The sequence below is a fragment of the Solea solea genome, chromosome 2 (assembly GCF_958295425.1).
Source record: "Solea solea chromosome 2, fSolSol10.1, whole genome shotgun sequence".
NCBI classification, from domain to species: domain Eukaryota; kingdom Metazoa; phylum Chordata; class Actinopteri; order Pleuronectiformes; family Soleidae; genus Solea; species Solea solea.
This window is the reverse complement of record NC_081135.1, coordinates 39,603,861-39,623,860: the sequence shown is the minus strand read 5'-3', so window position 1 is coordinate 39,623,860 and position 20,000 is coordinate 39,603,861. Positions and strand designations below refer to the sequence as shown.

Below are 20,000 nucleotides of genomic sequence, written 5' to 3'. Positions count from 1 at the left end.
GTGTCAGGACCAAGGCGGCTCAGACCTGTTTACCTCACCTGCTGGTTCTGATCAACTACTCCTGTCTGATCACCTACGACGTCACTATCGTCAAACTGGACTCCGATTTCCCAAAAATGGCTCGTTTTGTGATGACGCTACAGATGCTGGTGTATAATCCTCTCTTTAATCCCATCATATACGGACTGAAGATGAAGGAGATTTACAAACACCTCAGACGGTTGTTCTGTCGCATCAAAGTGAACGGATGAATCCACCATTCACTCACTCACTGATGACTGTTCAGATCATTTCAGCTTCTTCATCATGAACATGTTGTGGTTTCTTTGCTTCTGTGTGACAGTAATCAGATCATTAATCAATAACAAATCAAATATATATATATATGTGCATGACATGATGATTAAGACGATACATATAAGTGAATAATATCACTTTCACTTTTTCACTGATAATTATTGTTTGTATGTGTGTATATGTGTATAAGTCTATTTATATGTATCAATATATATACATATATATGTAAACATATATGTATATATGTATCAATATATATACATATATATGTAAACATATATATGTATATATGTATCAATATATATACATATATGTCTATATATATATATTATATTCCCACATTTCTTTTTTGTCATTGTGCAATATTTAAGTTTAGTCTGCGAGAACATTTCACTGTGTTTCTCTCATCACGTCTCAATCACCCACCACTCCGATCTTTTTTTACTCACATGTTTAAAACATCAAGATCCTTTTTTGTGCCAAATGTGTTCTTCACAGGAGAGAAACTGTGTTTAAGGTTTAAAGAAAGTCATTAAAACAGTCTGCAAATTTAAATAGACTTTTTGTGTTCATTCTACATTCATTCCATGATTTTATATAAATAAATATCTGTTATAAGCTTCAGGTTAATTTTCTGTAATTAATCGTGACTAATTAATTAATTAGTTTTGTTTTTTTAAATCGATTCGTCGAATTTCAGGGGTGCTGTGCCAATCTCAGCTGACATACAGCAATAGGCGGGGTCACACCCTGATAGGCGGGGTCACACCCTGAACAGTTCATCGCCAGTCCATCGCAGGGACACATATAGAGACAAACAACCATACGGTCAATTGTTTTTGCATGTTTTTGGACTGTGGGAGGAACCCGGAGAACCCGGAGAAAACCCACACTCACATGGGGAGAACATGTGACTTCCTGCAGAAAGACCCTTGTTACAACCGGGGCTCGAACCCCAGGTCTTCTTGCTGCAAAGGCAAGAGTGCTAACCACTACACCACCTGTGTGGCCTGTAAAGATAATATTAATCATTATTACTATTATTATTATTATTATTATTATTATGAATAATGCTGCAAGCACTACACACACACACACTACTCATAATATAAAGCAAACATTTTCCAAAAACAGGCAAATGGTTCCCAATTGTTAAGGGTTAGGGGTTGGGGTTAGTGTTAGTCGTTCCATTTATAAGTAAATCTGATACTAAACTACTGAGATAGACCTTGTGGTGCAACGTGGACACATCTTCAGGGATGTAACCAGGGTCACAAGCTTACATCAGACACCCTCACCTGGGTGACCCAGCCAGGGGTGAACAGCCCCCAACTTGTGTCCAGGTAGTGCACTACACCATGGATCCCCCCTCCTCAACCAGAGCCAATGTGTAGCCTTTTCAGCAGCTTCCATGATCACCTCATGGCTCATCGCCTGTGCAGTCCGCAGATCCCTAAGAGCCCCAGGACACGATGTGGAGACTGGCCTGTGAAGCCCCTGCAACCCACTACAATGGGCTCGCAGAAAGCCTTCCAGGTCAGCATACTTGGCCTTCTTTCGTTCTTGAGCTTCCTCCAGCCGATCTTCACAAGGGAGAGTTAGCTCCAGTAGCACCACCTGCTTGCTTGCCCTGGACATCAAGACCATGTCTGGCCATTGTCTAAGAATCTCAACTGTCTCCCAAGGTCAACCCGTAGTTGCCAGTCCCTTGCTGTTGCAAGCAGGCCCCCTGGGTCTTCTTTGGGGGCTGGGGCTTCTTGCCTGCTCGAACGAAGGTCATGGTACACTTGGAGGGGTGTTGCCGCTTGCTGTTAATGAAGCCAGTTCAGATGGTGTCTGCTACTGCCCGCAGAACGTGGTCATGGCACCAACAATACCGACCGATCTCCCAAGACCTTTGAGCAGCTGAGGATCTAAAAATCCCCTTTTCTAGCAGAGTTGGCAAGCAGGTGATTCCACCAGGCCCCAGGTGAACAGGTTGGCAGGGCTCAGGAGGACGTCATACACTGTCTGGACTAGAAACTTGAAGTGGTGTGGCTCCACCTTCCAGAGTTCTGCCCAGGTGACCTTACAGCCAGCTTCATGCTCCCACTTGGTCCAGAATGCCCACCATTCTGCTGAAGCGAGCTTCCTGCACCTCGGCATGTACCTCCTCTAGGATCAGCTTCTGCTTCTCCTTTCCGCTGGCTTTACTGTAGCTAGGTTCTGATTGATACCTAGCCCGCCCAGTAGCCACTGTGCTCAGAAGGATGCTATGTCCTTGCAACCTTGCCTCCGCCCGTTCCACTGCATCCTGGGCTCCCTTGCAGGCCTAGCCACCTGCGGAGGAACCGGTTAATCTTCCTCTCCAGACTGAACCATTTTCCATCAATATGCCAAAGGTTCCCAATGTCAATATGTTAATTTGTTGTTTTTCCATTCTAAATTAATCTGATGCAGTTAAACTGACGAATGGGTTATTTTATTATCATGGTGAATTTTAATTATTCAGGTAACTGTGAATGAATGTGGGAAGTCTAGAAAACAAATTATTTTTATTGGTGCGTGTTGAGTTAACTGTGAATACATTAACATGAACAAAATCAAAAGCTACATTCATGTGAACATCCTAACATTAGCTACATTCTTGTGAGCATGCTAACATTAGCTACATTCATGTGAACATGCTAACATTAGCAACATTCATGTAAACATGCTAACATTAGCTACATTCATGTGAACATTCTAATGTTAGCTACATTCATGTGAACATGCTAACATTAGCAACATTCATGTAAACATGCTAACATTAGCAACATTCATGTGAACATGCTAACATTAGCTACATTCATGTGAACATGCTAATGTTAGCTACATTCATGTGAACATGCTAACATTAGCTATATTCATGTAAACATGCTAACATCAGCTATACTGATGATAAACATTGTTCAGTCTAACTAAGTTATGATCAGTAACTTCTTAACCAACACAACTACAGCTACACCGTTAGCATCTGGCTAAAACAGTTAGGATTAGGATTTTAGGATTAGGATGATAAAGAGAATTTTATTGCAGTAACAAAAGTTGATCATGGTGAATTTATATTCTCAGGATTAAATCATGAATATTTAAAAATCTGGGAGAAAATCCATCTGTTTAGTTGGTTAGGATTAGGATTAGAGAAAGTTAAAGTTAGAGTTAGTTGTGAGTGTTTTCCTTTTTTAGATGATGGACGTCATGTTGTTTGTTGTGTGTGTGTGTGTGTTCCAGTATAAAGGAGCAGAGAAGCCTGTGTGTGAGTTAGGGTTAGGGTGGGTGAGTGAGTGAGCGAGTGAGCGAGTGAGTGGATGAAGCAGCAGCAGCAGCAGCAGCAGGAGGAGGAGACATGGTGGACATGTGGACTAACAGTAGCATGAACCCTCTGTACTTTGAGTTCACTCTCTTCTCAGACTTCGGTCCTCTCAGATACGTCTTCTTCTGTGTGTGCGTGTGCATCTACGCGACCATCGTGTGCGTGAACGCCGTCATCGTCCTCAGCGTGTCCTCACACCGGTCTCTGCACCGTCCCATGTACGTCTTCATCTGCTCTCTGTCTCTGAACTCTCTGTACGGCTCCGCCGCCTTCTTCCCCAGGTTCCTGTGCGACCTGGTGTCGGACACTCACTTCATCTCACGCCCGTCGTGTTTCCTTCAGATGTACGTCATCCACAGCTACAAAGGTCAGGAGGTCACCATCCTCACCGTCATGGCCTACGACCGCTTCGTGGCCATTTTCCACCCACTGCACTACCAGAGTAAAATGTCCATGTCAGTGGTTGGAAGCCTCCTGGTGCTGGCGGTCCTGTACCCAGTGGTGGTGTTCGGGTTCTTCTTCTACTCCAGCAGTCGTCTTCCTCTGTGTGGACACGAGCTGCAGCGTCTCTTCTGTAATAACTGGAGCATCGTCCAGCTGTCCTGCGTGGAAACCGTCATCATCAACAAATCTAGTCAGTTCTTCATCGTCATGTCCATCTTCGTGCCGCTCTTCTTCGTCCTGTACACGTACCTGCGAGTGCTGCTGCTGTGTCGCCGCAGCTCGTCAGAGTTCAGGAGGAAGGCTCTGCACACCTGTCTCCCTCACATCGTCACCTTCCTCAACTTCTGCTTCACCGTGTTCTGTGAGGTTCTGCTCAGTCTCTACAGAGTGGACCAGGTCAACGTGTTTGTGGTGGCGGTTCTGTCTCTGGAGTTCCTGCTCTTTCCTCCCATCACCAACCCGCTGGTGTACGGTCTGAGCCTCCCGCAGATCAGAGCCGTCGCTTTCAGACGAGTCAGGATCCACACGAGGGTTCCTGCCAAAAACCTCACTAATCCACACTAACGTTCACGTGTGAATAAAAGAACTGAATGAGCTAAAATCATGTTTTTGTTAGATTCACTTTCACAGATCCATGTTTGTGTGAATGTGTAACAAATTCATGCGTTCATCTTCAACTAAAAAATTCTTTAAAATCTTAGAGCAAAACATTTATGATTTTCTGCTGTTTTTTACATTCACTCTTCAGGGTGAAGAGTGAACGTGTGAACATGAAACTCAAACCTCAAACTCAAGAAGAAAAAAGGATAAAAAAGTAACTTGATCATAATCATCCTCTGTGAACACATAAACAATATTGTTCTCTGTAACTTGTTTTATTATTTATTTATTTTACACATGAAAGAAAATCACAAAACAGTACATTTATAAAGTTCTAATAACAATGAACAACATTTTCATATTTAATATGAAGTTTATTTAAACCTTTAATTCACTTTTAAACAAAGATTAAAACAACTTTGAATAAAGTAAATTCATGTTTTCATCTGTGTTTTATGTTTAAATGATATTCATGTTTTCATCTGTTTTATGTTTAAATGATATTCATGTTTTCATCTGTGTTTTATGTTTAAATGATATTCATGTTCTCATCTGTGTTTTGTTTAAATGATATTCATGTTTTCATCTGTGTTTTGTTTAAATGATATTCATGTTTTCATCTGTTTTGTTTAAATGATATTCATGTTTTCATCTGTGTTTTGTTTAAATGATCTTCATGTTTTCATCTGTTTTGTTAAATGATATTCATGTTCTCATCTGTGTTTTATGTTTAAATAATATTTATGTTCTCATCTGTGTTTTATGTATAAATGATATTCATGTTTTTATCTGTGTTCTATGTTTAAATAATATTCATGTTTTCATCTGTGTTTTATGTTTAAATTATATTCATGTTCTCATCTGTGTTTTATGTTTAAATGATATTCATGTTTTCATCTGTTTTTTATGTTTAAATAATATTCATGTTCTCATCTGTGTTTTGTCTAAATGATATTCATGTTTTCATCTGTTTTGTTTAAATGATATTAATGTTTTCATCTGTGTTGTTTAAATGATCTTCATGTAAATGATATTCATGTTCTCATCTGTTTTATGTTTAAATAATATTCATGTTCTCATCTGTTTGTTTAAATAATATTCATGTTTTCATCTGTGTTTTGTTTAAATGATCTTCATGTTTTCATCTGTTTTATGTTTAAATAAAATTCATGTTTTCATCTGTGTTTAATGTTTAAATGATATTCATGTTTTCATCTGTTTTATGTTTAAATGATATTCATGTTTTCATCTGTAATGAGTCATGTTCTCATAAAGTCATGTTTTTTTTTTAAAATAAAGTCTGAACTTTATGAACTATAAAAACATTCTGATCATTTTATAAAATCATGAAAACGTTTATTCAGATTCATACGTTCACATTTACACCATCAAACCTGCTGAGTTAATTAGTTAATGATCAGTTAATGCTGAGTCACTACTGAGTTAATGATGAGTTAATGATCAGTTAATCAGTCACTGCTGAGTTAATGATCAGTTAATGATCAGTGAATCAGTTAATGATCAGTTAATGATCAGTTAATGATTAGTTAATGCTGAGTCACTACTGAGTTAATGATCAGTTAATGATCAGTCAATCAGTTAATGATCAGTTAATGATTAGTTAATGATCAGTTAATCAGTCACTGCTGAGTTAATGTTCAGTTAATGATCAGTGAATGATTAGTTAATGATTAGTTAATGATCAGTGAATCAGTTAACACCGAGTCACTGCTGAGTTAATGATGAGTCACTGTGTGTGTGTGTGTGAGCAGGAAGCTGATGTCACTTCCTGGTTCATACTCCACTGACGGCTGATTCCTGAAAAAACAAGAATCATTAATGCTGGTAATTCAACATAAATCACCAGGACTGTATGTTGGTGAGTGGACAGAGGATCAAACAGACAGACAGAGCGACAGACGGTAGCTCAGTGAGTAAGTCATCTGTCTACTCGAAGGTTGTGGGTTTGATTCCCAGCTCCGCTAGTTCCCATGTTGACGGGACCTTGGGCAAAGCCACTTAACCTCTTGAAAGGCAGTGTGTGAATGAGTGAATGACAAAACTGACTGTAGTGTAAAGCAGCTTTGAGTTGTCATCACCACAGATGGACAGTTACCTGGTGAAGAGCCTGGCTTTGGTGGTTCCCAGAAGTTTGACGTTGTTTCCTTCAACCAACAACAAAGATCCTTCTCTCAGACCCTGAAAACACAAAGTGTTGTTAAGTGCTACACTTTACAGCACTTTACAAACAACACTTTTTACAGCACTTTACAACACTTGACAACACTTTACAGCAGTTAACACCACTTTACAGCACTTTACAACCCTTTAATTGTAAACTGCTGTAAAGTGCTGTAAAGTGTTGTCAAGTGTTGCAAAGTGCTGTAATTAGAAACGTCACAATTCCTTGGTGTGATTCTGGATTTTTTTTCTCTCTTTTAGCTCAGATGGTCTGTCATGTTTACGCTTGTTTAGTTTAGTCCAGGATCATTGGATTTATGTGATGATAACTAACACGTGACCTTTGTAGGTCACATGACCCACGACTGACGAATAAGGTCACATCACTGACGAATAAGGTCACATCACTGACGAATAAGGTCTCATGATTGACAAATAAGGTCTCATGACTGATGAATAAGGTCACATGACTGATGAATAAGGTCACATGACTGATGAATAAGGTCACATGACTGATGAATAAGGTCACACGTCTGATGAATAAGGTCACATCACTGACGAATAAGGTCACATCACTGATGAATAAGGTCACATGATTGACAAATAAGGTCTCATGACTGATGAATAAGGTCACATGACTGATGAATAAGGTCACATGTCTGATGAATAAGGTCACATGTCTGATGAATAAGGTCTCATGACTGATGAATAAGGTCACATGTCTGATGAATAAGGTCTCATGACTGATGAATAAGGTCACATGTCTGATGAATAAGGTCTCATGACTGATGAATAAGGTCTCATGACTGATGAATAAGGTCACATGACTGATGAATAAGGTCACACGTCTGATGAATAAGGTCACATGTCTGATGAATAAGGTCTCATGACTGATGAATAAGGTCTCATGACTGATGAATAAGGTCACATGACTGATGAATAAGGTCACACGTCTGATGAATAAGGTCACATGTCTGATGAATAAGGTCTCATGACTGATGAATAAGGTCTCATGACTGATGAATAAGGTCACATCACTGACGAATAAGGTCTCATGATTGACAAATAAGGTCTCATGACTGATGAATAAGGTCACATGACTGATGAATAAGGTCACATGACTGATGAATAAGGTCACATGACTGATGAATAAGGTCACATCACTGACGAATAAGGTCTCATGATTGACAAATAAGGTCTCATGACTGATGAATAAGGTCACATGACTGATGAATAAGGTCACATGTCTGATGAATAAGGTCACATGACTGATGAATAAGGTCACATGTCTGATGAATAAGGTCACACGACTGATGAATAAGGTCACACGTCTGATAATAAGGTCACATGACTGATGAATAAGGTCACATGACTGATGAATAAGGTCACACGTCTGATGAATAAGGTCACATGTCTGATGAATAAGGTCACACGTCTGATGAATAAGGTCACATGACTGATGAATAAGGTTACATGACTGATGAATAAGGTCACATGACTGATGAATAAGGTCACATGACTGATGAATAAGGTTACATGACTGATGAATAAGGTCACATGTCTGATGAATAAGGTCACACGTCTGATGAATAAGGTCACACGTCTGATGAATAAGGTCACATGACTGATGAATAAGGTTACATGACTGATGAATAAGGTCACATGACTGATGAATAAGGTCACATGTCTGATGAATAGAACACATGACTGATGAATAAGGTCACATGTCTGATGAATAAGGTCACATGACTGATGAATAAGGTCACATGACTGATGAATAAGGTCACATGACTGAGTGTGTTTACAGATGGTGACACGCCGTAACCATGACGAAGTCTCACCAGAACACGGGGAGTCTCTGCTTCTTCATGGAACTGTGTGATCCTCTGCTCTCTGGTTTCCTGTTTAACAACAACAACATCAGTTTGTTATCATGTGACAGTCACAGTTTGACACTGTGATCATTAACAGAGTCTGTGATAAGAGCAGCTTCAACCAGGTTTTCCTGCAGAGACAAAGGTCACATGGTCTGTTCTGATGTGAAGACACAAACCACAGTCAGTACCAAACTGGGCCAGTAGGTGGCGCTAAACAAATATAGAGATTGTTGACTCACCCCCATGTGCCTGCTGCTGGGGTCGTGGTCCAGATAGTGAGGGTTGATGTTGAAGGGGACGAGGCCGATGGCAGAGAAGGACGGAGGGAAGACGATGGGCATGTCGTTGGTGGTGTTGATGCTGATGGTGGCCACGTTAGTGCCGGCACTGGAGCCCATGTAGGGGACGCCGTCCTGAAGAGAGGAGGGAGGAGCAATGAACGACGAGAGAGAAGAACTCACACACACACACAGATGTCTGATTTTGTCTCTTCAGTGTTTAAAATCCTTCGTTCAGATTGACCTCAGTGACACAGAGTGACCACACGAGGCAGCAGAGGAGCAGCAGCTAAAATCACTGGTTTTCTCTCTGAGAGAGTGAATGTGTGTGTGTGTGAGTGAGTGGTTTACAGACGTCTGTGTAACAGTGAGATAAAGACGTGATCATGTGGTCAGTCTTTTTGGAAGTGGATAAAATCTGTTTTTCCTTTTTTCAGCAGCAGGGGGCGCTCACAGACCATGTTGTCAGGACTTCATACAACCACAGTTCAAAAAACTGGAAGTGTCACTTTAAGTGTGTCACCTCCAGAACTCTCCTCCTGATCTCCGTCACCAGGTCGTTGTCATAGAGACACTTGAGAAGCCGGAAAGTGTTCCCTCCTCCTGCAGACACACACACACACACACACACAGTAGTGAGAAAAAGAAGGAGGAAGTGATGAAGAACAGGGAACAGAGAGTGAACACTGCCCCCTGCTGTGCTGACTCATCACTTCCTCACCTATAAAAATGGCCTCGGCGTTCCTGACCGCAGCGACAGGGTCTGACGCCTCATGGATGCTATCCAACTCATAACCTGCAGGGGTCAGACAAGAGCTGGATCAGGATCTTCATCTTTGTGCGCGCACACACACACACACACACACACACACACACAAGACTCTAACATTACACAATGTTACAAAAAAACATTCAATCAGGAAAAACAACAATGGAGCTAAACATCAGTTGCACTTTTTTTCACAACGCGTGAATATGATGTCTCGTTTTGGCTCCGCCCCCAAACAACACACACATACCCAGCGTTCGGAACTTTTCCCGCGCAGTTTTGGCGTAGGCGTCTCTGTCGTGAAGCGCGTACGGCACAAACAGAACTCTCTTCACGTCACTGAAACACAGATACACAGAAACAACCTGTCATACTGTCAGCCTCCTGCAGGGGGCAGCACAGGCCTCCACTATGACACTTTTTGTTGTCAAATTTCACCATTAAAATGTTATATAATCATTAATGTGTCATATGAATAATACAGTATATATTCATTATAATTTAATAAAATCGTGAATGTTTTCATAGATAATGAAATAAGTGGATAAGTGGATGAATTGGCGCTAACTTTTTGTCTGTGCATACTAACGTTTAAGATGAATTATTCCGTTAAAACCTGTGTTTAAAGGAAGGACGTGTGAGCCGAACTGTGCCTCAGAACTCCCTCTTCACAGACAACACCGTGTTTGTGTCGTGGGAACGTGTTTGTTCGCGTCACGATCGTGTAAACGTTAAATCCGTGTTTTTTTCAGCGGGGACTGGCGGAGTGAACTTACCGTGTGAAGAAGGAGCAGATGTGGTTCTGACAGTGGTCCAGGTACCCGCTCCCGTGCAGGGTCGAGTTCGACACGAGCAGCAGCTTCCGCTTATTCATCCTGTCACACACTCACACACTCACACACTCACAGAGAGAGGCTGCGGGGTCAGAGTTCACAGTGACAGTGACGTCAACATGACACTTTCACCTTTAAACACGAGTCAAGTGTTTAAAGAGGGCGGAACCTTTCACAATAAAAGCCCCATCATAAAAATCTGTTTATGTTCTCTGACAAACAGACTCAACACCGCCACCTGCTGGAAGAACAACGTAACAACTATTATCATTATTATAATAATATCATACTGCGTGTGTTTTGTTTTTATTCAACTTTATTAAATTACGACGTTTATTGTCATGAATAATAGTTTTAAAAGTTAGTTTGTGTTGAAATGTTTGAAGCTTCAAAAATAACTTTACTGTTTCCATAAGTAACAGCGGTGGGCGGAGCTTAATAACATCTGGATGAGAAACATCTGGACTTGTGTGTGTGAGTGAGAACACAGTCGGTCTCCTCCTCTCTCTCTCGGCCGCAGATGATGGCCCGGTACCGGACACTTTGGACCGGGATCCTCGTCCTCTTCACGGCCGGTGAGTGTCGCTCGCCCCGCGGGCTTTTTCTCTGTCTTTACCCGGAGAACAAGAGCAGAGGTTCGGATCCGGTTCTGAGGTTCTGACGCTGCAGCATTCAAGTGTTTAAACTGCCTGGAAACTAGTGTAGCACTACTACAGTACTACTACACCACTACTACAGTACTGGGTTATAACAAAAGAACTTCATTAAAGGTACTGTGTTAGTATGAAAGCAGTACCTCATATCAAAGTACTAATACTAACTAATTCGAATGTAGTACTGATCATAACAGTAAGAAAAAGTACTACAATATGAAAATATATCATATCAAAGTACTGCATCACTGAAAACTACATGTACTTTACTTATATACTATTATGTTTAGTACTATATAAGGTACTTATACCTAAATACAAGTAGTAAATCATATCATAGTACTGCATCACTGAAAACTACAAGTACTTTATATTGACTTATTTTTAAAAATATTTATATTTGACATTTACTCCACAGGTCAAAAAACTACTGTCTACTACTACTGAGTAGTAGACAGTAGTGTAGTAGTGTGTAGTACACTGTGTACTACACAGTAGTAGTGTGTAGTAATGAGTCAGTGACACATTGTGTTGAGATGTTGGAGCAGAGACAGACTGACACTGAAACAAGACACACACACACACACACACACACACACACACACACACACTGCCTCTATTCATGGATGTCATGTGTTTACTTGCTGATGTTCATGGTCTCAGCCGTGTGTGTGTGTGTGTGTGTGTAATTTGCTGATTACCTGTCCAGGTTAAACCTGACTCCGCCCACTGCCTGCTGCTGTTGTTCTGTATAAACATTTATGTTAATAACTGCAGTTCACCTCCCAACCACATGAGGGAGCATGAGCACAGTGAAGAGACTGTTCAACATCCCATAATATCATGTCAACTATACTTACATACAACACACACACACACACACACACGGAAAGAGAAAAAAGAGTCATGAATAATCAAATACATTTACAATAAATAAATAAATGAAAGGGGGCGGGGCTCAGCCATCACAATCCGGCAGAGATGGTTTAAAAGAGTCAAATGAACTTAAAGATCATTGAGGGAAAACCTAATGTCTGTCTGGCCAGCAGGGCGGTGACAGTGAGACCAGTCAGGACTGATCACAGGATTATATACTGTGATCACAGGATTATATGCCGTGATCACAGGATTATATGCCGTGATCACAGGATTATATGATGTGATCACAGGATTATATGATGTGATCACAGGATTATATGCCGTGATCACAGGATTATATGATGTGATCACAGGATTATATGCCGTGATCACAGGATTATATGCCGTGATCACAGGATTATATGCCGTGATCACAGGATTATATGATGTGATCACAGGATTATATGATGTGATCACAGGATTATATGCCGTGATCACAGGATTTTATGCCGTGATCACAGGATTATATGCCGTGATCACAGGATTTTATGCCGTGATCACAGGATTATATGCCGTGATCACAGGATTATATGATGTGATCACAGGATTATATGCCGTGATCACAGGATTATATGCCGTGATCACAGGATCACAGTTTGAAGAGTTCACAGCAGAATCAGAATCAGAATCAGAATCAGAATACTTCATTAATCCCCGTGGGGAAATTGTTTTTGTTCCAGATGCTCCGTGCAAAGAAATAGAAATACAGCAGTGGAAACAAGGCATAAGATATGGATATAAAAAAACAGTCAAATAGGCAATGAGGTGGAGTGAAATAAAATATTAGATAAAAAAGTCGAATCTGGAAATATATACAATGTACAAATAGTTAGCAATAAAGTGAGGATGAGTATGGTTTGTTTACTGTGTTTGTGAATGTGGAAAAACCTCAGACACAACCAGAACATATGATGCTAAGCTACACTAACACACACACACACACACACACAGAAGCAGCACAGATGTGTTCAGACTGCTTCCACTCTCTGTGTGTGTGTGTGTGTGTGTGTGTGTGTGTGTGAGTCTTTGAGGGCGGAGTGTTGGATACTAACTTGGCTCAGACAACAGCTCACTGCTGCCTTTCATTTATTTACACACACACACACACACACACACACACGTCTGACATTCATGATTTAAGGGGACATTGCATTGACTTACATTCATTTCCTGCAGACTTACTCTAACCTTAACCACAATTACTAGTGACCTAATCTTAATCCTAATCCTAACCTCAACCTAACCTTAAAACATATCTTCACATTAAAATGTAGTCATTTACGTTGTGGGGACTTGATTTTCGTCCCCACAAGGACGACAAGTCCCCATAATGTGAGTGCGTGAACAGGTTTACACACACACACACACACACACACAGACTTATCACTAACTTTAAGCAGTACCTCACTAGGACCAGGTTTTGGTCTCATGAGGCTGACTGGTGTGTGTGTGTGTGTGTGTGTGTGTGTGTGTGTGTGTGCAGGTGTCCTCACACACGTGCAGTCCTTCACACACCTGAACTCTAACCTGTGTAAGTGGTGTGAGTCGTCCAGTCCTGTGTGTGACCAGCACGTGTGCGTCACTAACTGCTCACTGTCGTCCTACTGCGCGGCCATCGAGGAGATCTGCATCGCTATATGGTGAGAGGTCGCGACCCCAGCCGCTCACACACACACACTCACACACACACTCGCACACACACTCGCACACACTCACACACACACACACACACACACACACACACACACACACACACACAGACTTGATTTTTCTTGTGTCTCTACTTGTGTTCACTCAGTGAGTCTGTGTTCTGGTTCATGTTTAACCCACACCTGCATCCTCACTGTGACCCCTGTGACTACTGTGACCTCTGTGACCTCTGTGACCTCTGGCTCTGACCATCTTCTTGGCTTCAGCTCAGTTCTGCGTCTGCTGCTCCGGTTTTGTTTTCTTGGAAACTTTTCTGCTGATTCGTGCTTTTGTTTGGATAACACAGCTCGGCTGGGATCACCCCTCCCCCTTCTCCCCCTGCCCCTCCCCCACCACACTCTGTCCGCGCCCCTCTCATTTCCTGTGTCGACCCTCGCAGCTTTCTGCAGGAAACCAGCGATAAGAGAGAAGAGACAGAGAGGAGGTTTGTTCAGGTCAAAGGTCACAGAGACGTGTCACCTGACCTGTGACATGTCTCTGTCTGTGGAGACACAAGGATCTCTGCGTCACATGATCACGTCTTTATCTCACACACACACACAGGAGTTGTTGATCCACTGCTGCCTCTATCATTAAGTTCTTTGTGTGGGTTTAGTCCAATGACACACAGTGACCACACGAGGCAGCAGAGCAGCTAAAATCACTGATTTCTTTGTTCTTCAGGAGGAAAACCAACGACACCATGACGGTGCACACACTGTGTCACCTGCCCACTCTGCCACTAGAGGGCGTGGACCCTGACCTGCTGCTGAACTTCACCTCCAGAGAGTGTCACATGATCTCTGCAGAGGGCGGAGCCATGATGATCTGTGGATGTCAGGGAGAACACGAGTGTAACGACAGACTGATCTTCAACAAGGGAGCCAACGGTGAGGGGGGGGGGGTGGTGGATTGTTGGAATGATGGATGGATGGATGTTTGGATGAACACATGAATGATCAGTCAGGTTTTGGTCTCCATGGTGACAGGTTTCTTTAAGCTGCAGAGTAAAGACGTGATCCCGGTGGTCGTAGTCAGTTTGGTCCCTCCCCTCCTCGTCGCCATCGTCGCCACCGGCGCCTTCTACTTCTACCGCACGCACCGACCTCACAAACCCGGCACTCCTGCACGTCCTGACTGGACAACCAAGCGCACCCCTGACCTCTACCAAGCTTTGGACGAGAACAATGGAGGAGGAGGGGGAGGAGGGGCCAGGGTGGAGGTTGGAGGAGGAGTCACTGGTCCCGGATGTGAGGGGGAGGAGTCCAACACCGAAGGGCGAGGAAAACTGTCAGAACCTCTTCCCGTCAGGCTGGAGGCTCTGGTGGGAAAAGGCCGCTTCGCCGAAGTTTGGAGGGGGCGTCTGCTGAAAGGCAAGAGGGGCGGGGCTAAGAGTGATGACACTGTGGCGGTGAAGGTGTTTCCTGCCGTAGAGTACGCGTCCTGGAGAAACGAATGGTTCATCTTCTCTGACCCCAAACTGGAGCACGAGAACGTGGTTCGATTCCTGGCAGCTGAGGAAAGGGGTCCGCCCGGCCACACCCACAGGAAGTACTGGCTGGTGTTGGCCTATCACAGCCTTGGGAACCTGCAGGACTTCCTCACAGCAAACACATTGAGCTGGGCGGAGCTTGTTGCCATGGCTGGGAGCGTCGCTAAAGGGTTAGCTCATCTCCATAGCGACAGAACACCTAGCGGCGTACACAAGGTAAACTCTCACCAGCTAGCATCATCAAGTTAGCATGACACAGTGGGCCTGATGGTGGCGCTGTCGCTGCAGGTTCCGGTCGCTCATCGGGACCTGAAGAGCAGTAACATCGTAATGAAGAGCAGGACGGAGTGTGCACTCTGCGACTTTGGTTTGGCGTTGAGACTGGACGTGTCCCTCACTGTGGACGACTACGCTAACAGTGGACAGGTACGACGCTCAGGGTCCACCTCTGTGTGGGACGTCCTCATTATGATGTTTTGACTCCCTCTGTTGACCTGTCCAGGTGGGGACAGCTCGCTACATGGCTCCTGAGGTGCTGGAGTCCAGGGTGAACCTGGAGGACCTGGAGGCCTTCAAACAGATGGACGTCTACTCCATGTCCCTGGTCCTGTGGGAGATGTCCTCCCGCTGTCTCGCCATCGGCAGTAAGCGCGAGTCATCGGCTTACATTAGCTTATTAGCATTATAGCTGCTAGCACAGAAGAAGAAGATGATCAGTGAAACTAAAGAATAACTTAATATTTGTATTAGCATTAGCAATCAGCCAATGGCTGCATCCAAAATGAATGACTACCATGCGAAGATTATGCTAATATGCTAGTGTGTAGTAACATAACCCCGTACTTCTCACCCAGGGCTAATGCTAAGCTAACTATGTTCACTGTCTAACCCCGCCCCATGTGTGTGTGTGTGTGTGGTGCAGAGGTGGAGAGCTACGAGCCGGCATTTGGCTCAAAGGTTTGTGAGCAGCCGTGTGTGGACAGCATGAGAGACCTGGTGCTGAGGGACAGAGGACGACCAGAGATTCCCTCAGCGTGGACGCAGCATCAGGTCACATGTTCATGTCATTTATTTACATGTGTCCTGAACTGTCCCTTTAACCCGCCCCGGGTGTTAACTGTCCTCTGTCCTCCGTCCTCAGGGAATGTCCACCTTCTGCTCCACCATCACTGAGTGCTGGGATCACGACCCCGAGGCCAGACTGACGGCTCACTGTGTGGTGGAGCGCTTCAACGTTCTGCAGGAGGAGGAGCCACAGGAGGAGGAGGAGGAGGAGCCTAGAGCAGATGCTGTCAGGTCTGGGGACGAAGAGACACCAAAGGACTCAGACATGTCACACAGAGACACTGCTGCTTCCTCACCGTCCTCTTCCTCCCTCCAGGTCCCTCGACCAAACAGCACAGAAGAATCCTGTGATCCCCCAGACCACACGGACTCTGTGGTGTGAGACTCACCTGTCCTCAGACTCACCTGACCTCTGACTCACCTGTCCTCTGACTCACCTGACCTCTGACTCACCTGTCCTTTGACTCACCTGTCCTCAGACTCACCTGACCTCTGACTCACCTGTCCTCTGACTCACCTGACCTCTGACTCACCTGTCATCAGACTCACCTGTTGTCTCTGCTGGCGGAGACCCCCCCCCCCCGCGCCTGTGTATAATTAAACGTTTTATTTAATGATTGGGGTCATTTTTAATCAAACATTTATTTGTGACGTATTAACATGAAAAGTCAGGTTTGACCAGGTCCAGGTCTAATGTGGGGACAAAGACTCTGGCTGGGAAGGAGAAAACGGAAGCAGCTATTGGCCACCAGGGGGCGACTCCACTCATGGTGTCAGTTTTGTAAATTACATCAGTAAATTCATCAGCCAGACGCTGGCTCCGCCCTCTGGCTCCGCCCTCTGGGTTGACAGATGGAAAAAGAAAGACACAAATGACAGAAGAAGAAAAACCACAGAGACTTTACAACAATGTTTGTGTTGTGGTTCACAGTGACTCGTACTCTGGGCGGGGCGTGTCTTGGGGGCGGGGTTTGTGGAGACATGAGACTGGATTTGTTTTGTTTATCTTTGAGATTCTTTATAAACTATTGACGTCCAACAGCTTTTCCTGTCATTCTCTTCATTCTTACTGTATGTGTGTGTGTGTGTGTTTCTATCTGCTGTTGTTCTTCGTGATGAAATGACCGAATTATACATAAAGTAACGGTAATAACGTACTCAGTGTTTACACGTGACTTATGAGTTCGTTAAGACTTGACTCATCCTAACAATAGACGATCTACAGAGGCATCTTCGCTTCTACCTAGCGCGTTAAAATCTCGCTGTGAGTGAGTGAGTGATCTCAGTGTTATATACGATCTTTGTTTGCCGGTGCTCAGCTGATGATCCTCCATCATTAAACCTCCGGTGTCACCGGCGGATGCGTCGCCTCCTCTGCGGCTCCGGACTTCGTGTTTGCGGGACGCGAGAATGTTGTGATTCACGCGGAGAGCGATGATTAGCGGGAGTTCGGAGCGGACCGGAGCGGCGGAGCTTGTGTTGACTGCGGGCCGTAGAGCCGCGCTCCTCGGGCCGGACGGAGGATGGAGCCTCGGCTGAGCGGGGACGGGAAGCTCCTCCTCGGCCGGGTCCTAGTCTTCTCGCTGCTGGCAGCGTCTGTGAGCGGCGGCCACGGCACCTGCAAACACCGGGTCCCAGCTCCCGGAGAGGTTAGCCGCTGTTAGCTTAGCCCGCTGTGCCGCTGTCACATTAAGCTAAGCTAAGCTAAGCTAAGCTAAGCTAAGCTAAGCTAGGCTAAGCTAGCACGTTAACGGTGTAGTGATGTTGTTGCTAATATCGCGTTAAAATAAAAGTGTGTGAATATCTAAATAAAGCGCAGTGTGCTCATGTTTGTTAGCATGTAAACTAAAAGGAAACAGGAAAGTTATTGTGTTTTAGAAAAGATCTTATTATAATCTGTGCTCCATCCAATCATCTTTGAGCCTGTGTTTCCCTAGCAACAGTAAGAAGCTACACTTCCGGGACATTTCAAAATAAGAGTCCGTTTTATAAACGGCTTTTAAGCGCCTGCTAACACCGCGGTCTGTCAGTGATGGTGGACGATAAATTACATAATGATGAATCAAAGAATGAATGCATAATGAATGAATAAATAAATGATTAAAATGATAAATATGTATAGAAATTAAAAATTATTCATTCTTTTATTTATAGATTTTTTATTTAACTTTTTATTGTACGGCTGTTAGTTCTATCAGCTTTTATGTCTTTGACTGTGTGTGTGTGTGTTTGAAGTGTCCTGTGATTGGCTCTGTCAGGTGGTCCACCATGTTTACCTGAGGCCGGAGCGTTTGACCAAGAGAAGCTCTGACGACCTGCAGCTGAAGATAAAGGTCATCTACGACTACAGCATCGACCAGTGAGTCGTCACACTGAGCGCGCTCACCTGTCCTTTACAACAACCTCACTCTGTTCACTCATTTCCTGTCTGTGTCCACAGACTTCCTGCAGACAAGAGGAGGCTGGTGAAGGTGAGTGACACCTGTCGACACCTGACAACCTCAGTCAACCTCAGTCATGAGTTTAATCTGTCTGTCTGTGTGCGTGTGTGTGTGTGTGTGTGTGTCAGGATAAACTGTTTCCTCAGGCCATTGACTTCCTGCAGAGGGCGTTGAGTGTGAGGCACAGGGCGGGGCCTGTGCTGCTCAGCAGGTACGTGGTCCACACTGATCCAGAACATAGCTCATTTTAAAATGATCGTATTCGTACGTCTGTGTTAGACATGGGTCGGTATGAGATTCTGACGGTATGATAACCGTAAGCAAAAATGTCATGGTTTCATGGTTTCACGGTATTATGAATACACCTCTAAAATGTCTGAAATTAAAAACGAAAAAAGGAACAGTCTTTTATTTTTAAACATTATATAGAACATGGATATTTGAATATATATATATGTATATGCTGAATTTCGCATACAGCGATGTGTGGTGCTCCCGTAGATGTTTGAAGTATTGCCTCCTCGGGCTGCCACTGTCCTCAAACATGTTTTACACGTCGGGCGACCCTCTTCCTACAAGCCGCGGCCGTCTGGCTTTTTACGGTAGCCGACTTGGTCCTTTTAGATGGGGGTAAAAGTTTGGGGGGGCTCGCCTCCTTCAGCCATCATGCTGCCTGTTTGTCACTCACAGCAACCAGGTGCGGGGGGAGGGTTAAAAAAACAAAAAAAAAACAAATACGCTCATACCGCAGTAACGGTATGACGGAACATTTGAGTGGTTTTCATACCGTGGTATACCTTGAAACCGGTAACCGGCCCATGCCTAGTCTGTGTGTACACTGACGTCGCTAAACTTCAGTCGATCTTTGATCTGTTGTCTCCAGACAATGTGCCACCAACCAGTACCTGAGGAAGAAAGATGATCCTCATCGCTACTGCCAGGACGCCTGCGCCGATGTCACCCGCTGCGGGCCCGTCGTCGTGCCACAGCACCACCTGCAGGTCAGGGAGGTCCACTGCACGCAGATCATGTCAATAAGACCATGTCCTGTCAGCCACCAAGAACACTTACCTAAAGTCACCAAAAACACTTACCTAAAGCCACCAAAAACACTTAACTCAAAAACACT

The 20,000-nt window shown here is 43.9% G+C and overlaps 5 protein-coding genes across 7 annotated transcripts in view; 4 read left to right on the top strand and 1 right to left on the bottom strand.

The window, feature by feature from the left end:
- LOC131444209 (olfactory receptor 11A1-like) overlaps positions 1-290 on the top strand; it is a 1,238-nt gene extending 948 nt beyond the window's left edge. Inside the window, exon 1 of the mRNA XM_058614423.1 lies at positions 1-290. This exon is cut by the window's left edge and continues 948 nt beyond it. Within this exon, the coding sequence (XP_058470406.1) occupies positions 1-251 (251 nt within the window). The 3' untranslated portion in view covers positions 252-290.
- Positions 291-3,261: 2,971 nt separating this feature from the next.
- Positions 3,262-5,017, top strand: LOC131444202 (olfactory receptor 10A3-like). The gene has a single exon (XM_058614410.1). The coding sequence runs from the start codon at positions 3,665-3,667 to the stop codon at positions 4,637-4,639; it is 975 nt and encodes a 324-aa protein (XP_058470393.1). The 5' UTR covers positions 3,262-3,664; the 3' UTR covers positions 4,640-5,017.
- A 989-nt stretch (positions 5,018-6,006) lies between these two features.
- si:dkey-69o16.5 (Alpha-aspartyl dipeptidase-like) lies at positions 6,007-10,717 on the bottom strand. Its single transcript, XM_058614464.1, has 8 exons — positions 10,557-10,717; positions 10,031-10,119; positions 9,733-9,807; positions 9,535-9,614; positions 8,973-9,146; positions 8,698-8,757; positions 6,792-6,874; positions 6,007-6,493 (listed from the first exon to the last, which is right to left on the bottom strand). Exons 1-8 carry the CDS (start codon positions 10,652-10,654, stop codon positions 6,412-6,414), a joined length of 741 nt encoding a protein of 246 aa, XP_058470447.1. The 5' UTR covers positions 10,655-10,717; the 3' UTR covers positions 6,007-6,411.
- A 298-nt stretch (positions 10,718-11,015) lies between these two features.
- Positions 11,016-16,890, top strand: tgfbr2l (transforming growth factor beta receptor-like). Of its 2 annotated transcripts, XM_058614260.1 has the most exons (9): positions 11,016-11,188; positions 13,668-13,824; positions 14,558-14,763; positions 14,863-15,581; positions 15,654-15,791; positions 15,868-16,009; positions 16,288-16,415; positions 16,507-16,661; positions 16,747-16,890. In XM_058614260.1, the coding sequence occupies exons 1-9, from the start codon at positions 11,134-11,136 to the stop codon at positions 16,844-16,846; spliced, it is 1,800 nt and encodes a 599-aa protein (XP_058470243.1). In that variant the 5' UTR covers positions 11,016-11,133; the 3' UTR covers positions 16,847-16,890. The 2 variants fall into 2 exon arrangements, with proteins under 2 accessions (XP_058470243.1, XP_058470236.1); XM_058614253.1 differs by having other exon boundaries at positions 11,022-11,188; positions 16,507-16,890.
- Positions 16,891-17,761: 871 nt separating this feature from the next.
- Positions 17,762-20,000, top strand: part of lmln (leishmanolysin-like (metallopeptidase M8 family)) — a 7,173-nt gene continuing 4,934 nt past the window's right edge. Inside the window, exons 1-5 of one of the 2 annotated variants that reach the window (XM_058614166.1) lie at positions 17,762-18,079; positions 18,689-18,789; positions 18,871-18,901; positions 19,000-19,082; positions 19,755-19,872. In XM_058614166.1, the coding sequence (XP_058470149.1) occupies positions 17,954-18,079; positions 18,689-18,789; positions 18,871-18,901; positions 19,000-19,082; positions 19,755-19,872 (459 nt within the window). In that variant the 5' untranslated portion in view covers positions 17,762-17,953. The remainder of the gene's footprint in view (positions 18,080-18,688; positions 18,790-18,870; positions 18,902-18,999; positions 19,083-19,754; positions 19,873-20,000) is intronic. The other variant, XM_058614175.1, reaches the window with a different exon arrangement.

Coding starts and splice junctions, on each gene's coding strand:
- tgfbr2l (XM_058614253.1), top strand. CDS start 11,134: ATGATGGCCCGGTACCGGACACTTTGGACCGGGATCCTCGTCCTCTTC. Junction 13,825..14,557: donor GAGATCTGCATCGCTATATG/GTGAGAGGTCGC, acceptor TTTGTTCTTCAG/GAGGAAAACCAACGACACCA. Junction 16,010..16,287: donor CCGCTGTCTCGCCATCGGCA/GTAAGCGCGAGT, acceptor TGTGTGGTGCAG/AGGTGGAGAGCTACGAGCCG.
- si:dkey-69o16.5 (XM_058614464.1), bottom strand. CDS start 10,654: ATGAATAAGCGGAAGCTGCTGCTCGTGTCGAACTCGACCCTGCACGGG. Junction 9,147..9,534: donor TCAGGAGGAGAGTTCTGGAG/GTGACACACTTA, acceptor TCCTCTCTTCAG/GACGGCGTCCCCTACATGGG. Junction 8,758..8,972: donor CCAGCAGCAGGCACATGGGG/GTGAGTCAACAA, acceptor GTTGTTAAACAG/GAAACCAGAGAGCAGAGGAT.
- LOC131444202 (XM_058614410.1), top strand. CDS start 3,665: ATGGTGGACATGTGGACTAACAGTAGCATGAACCCTCTGTACTTTGAG.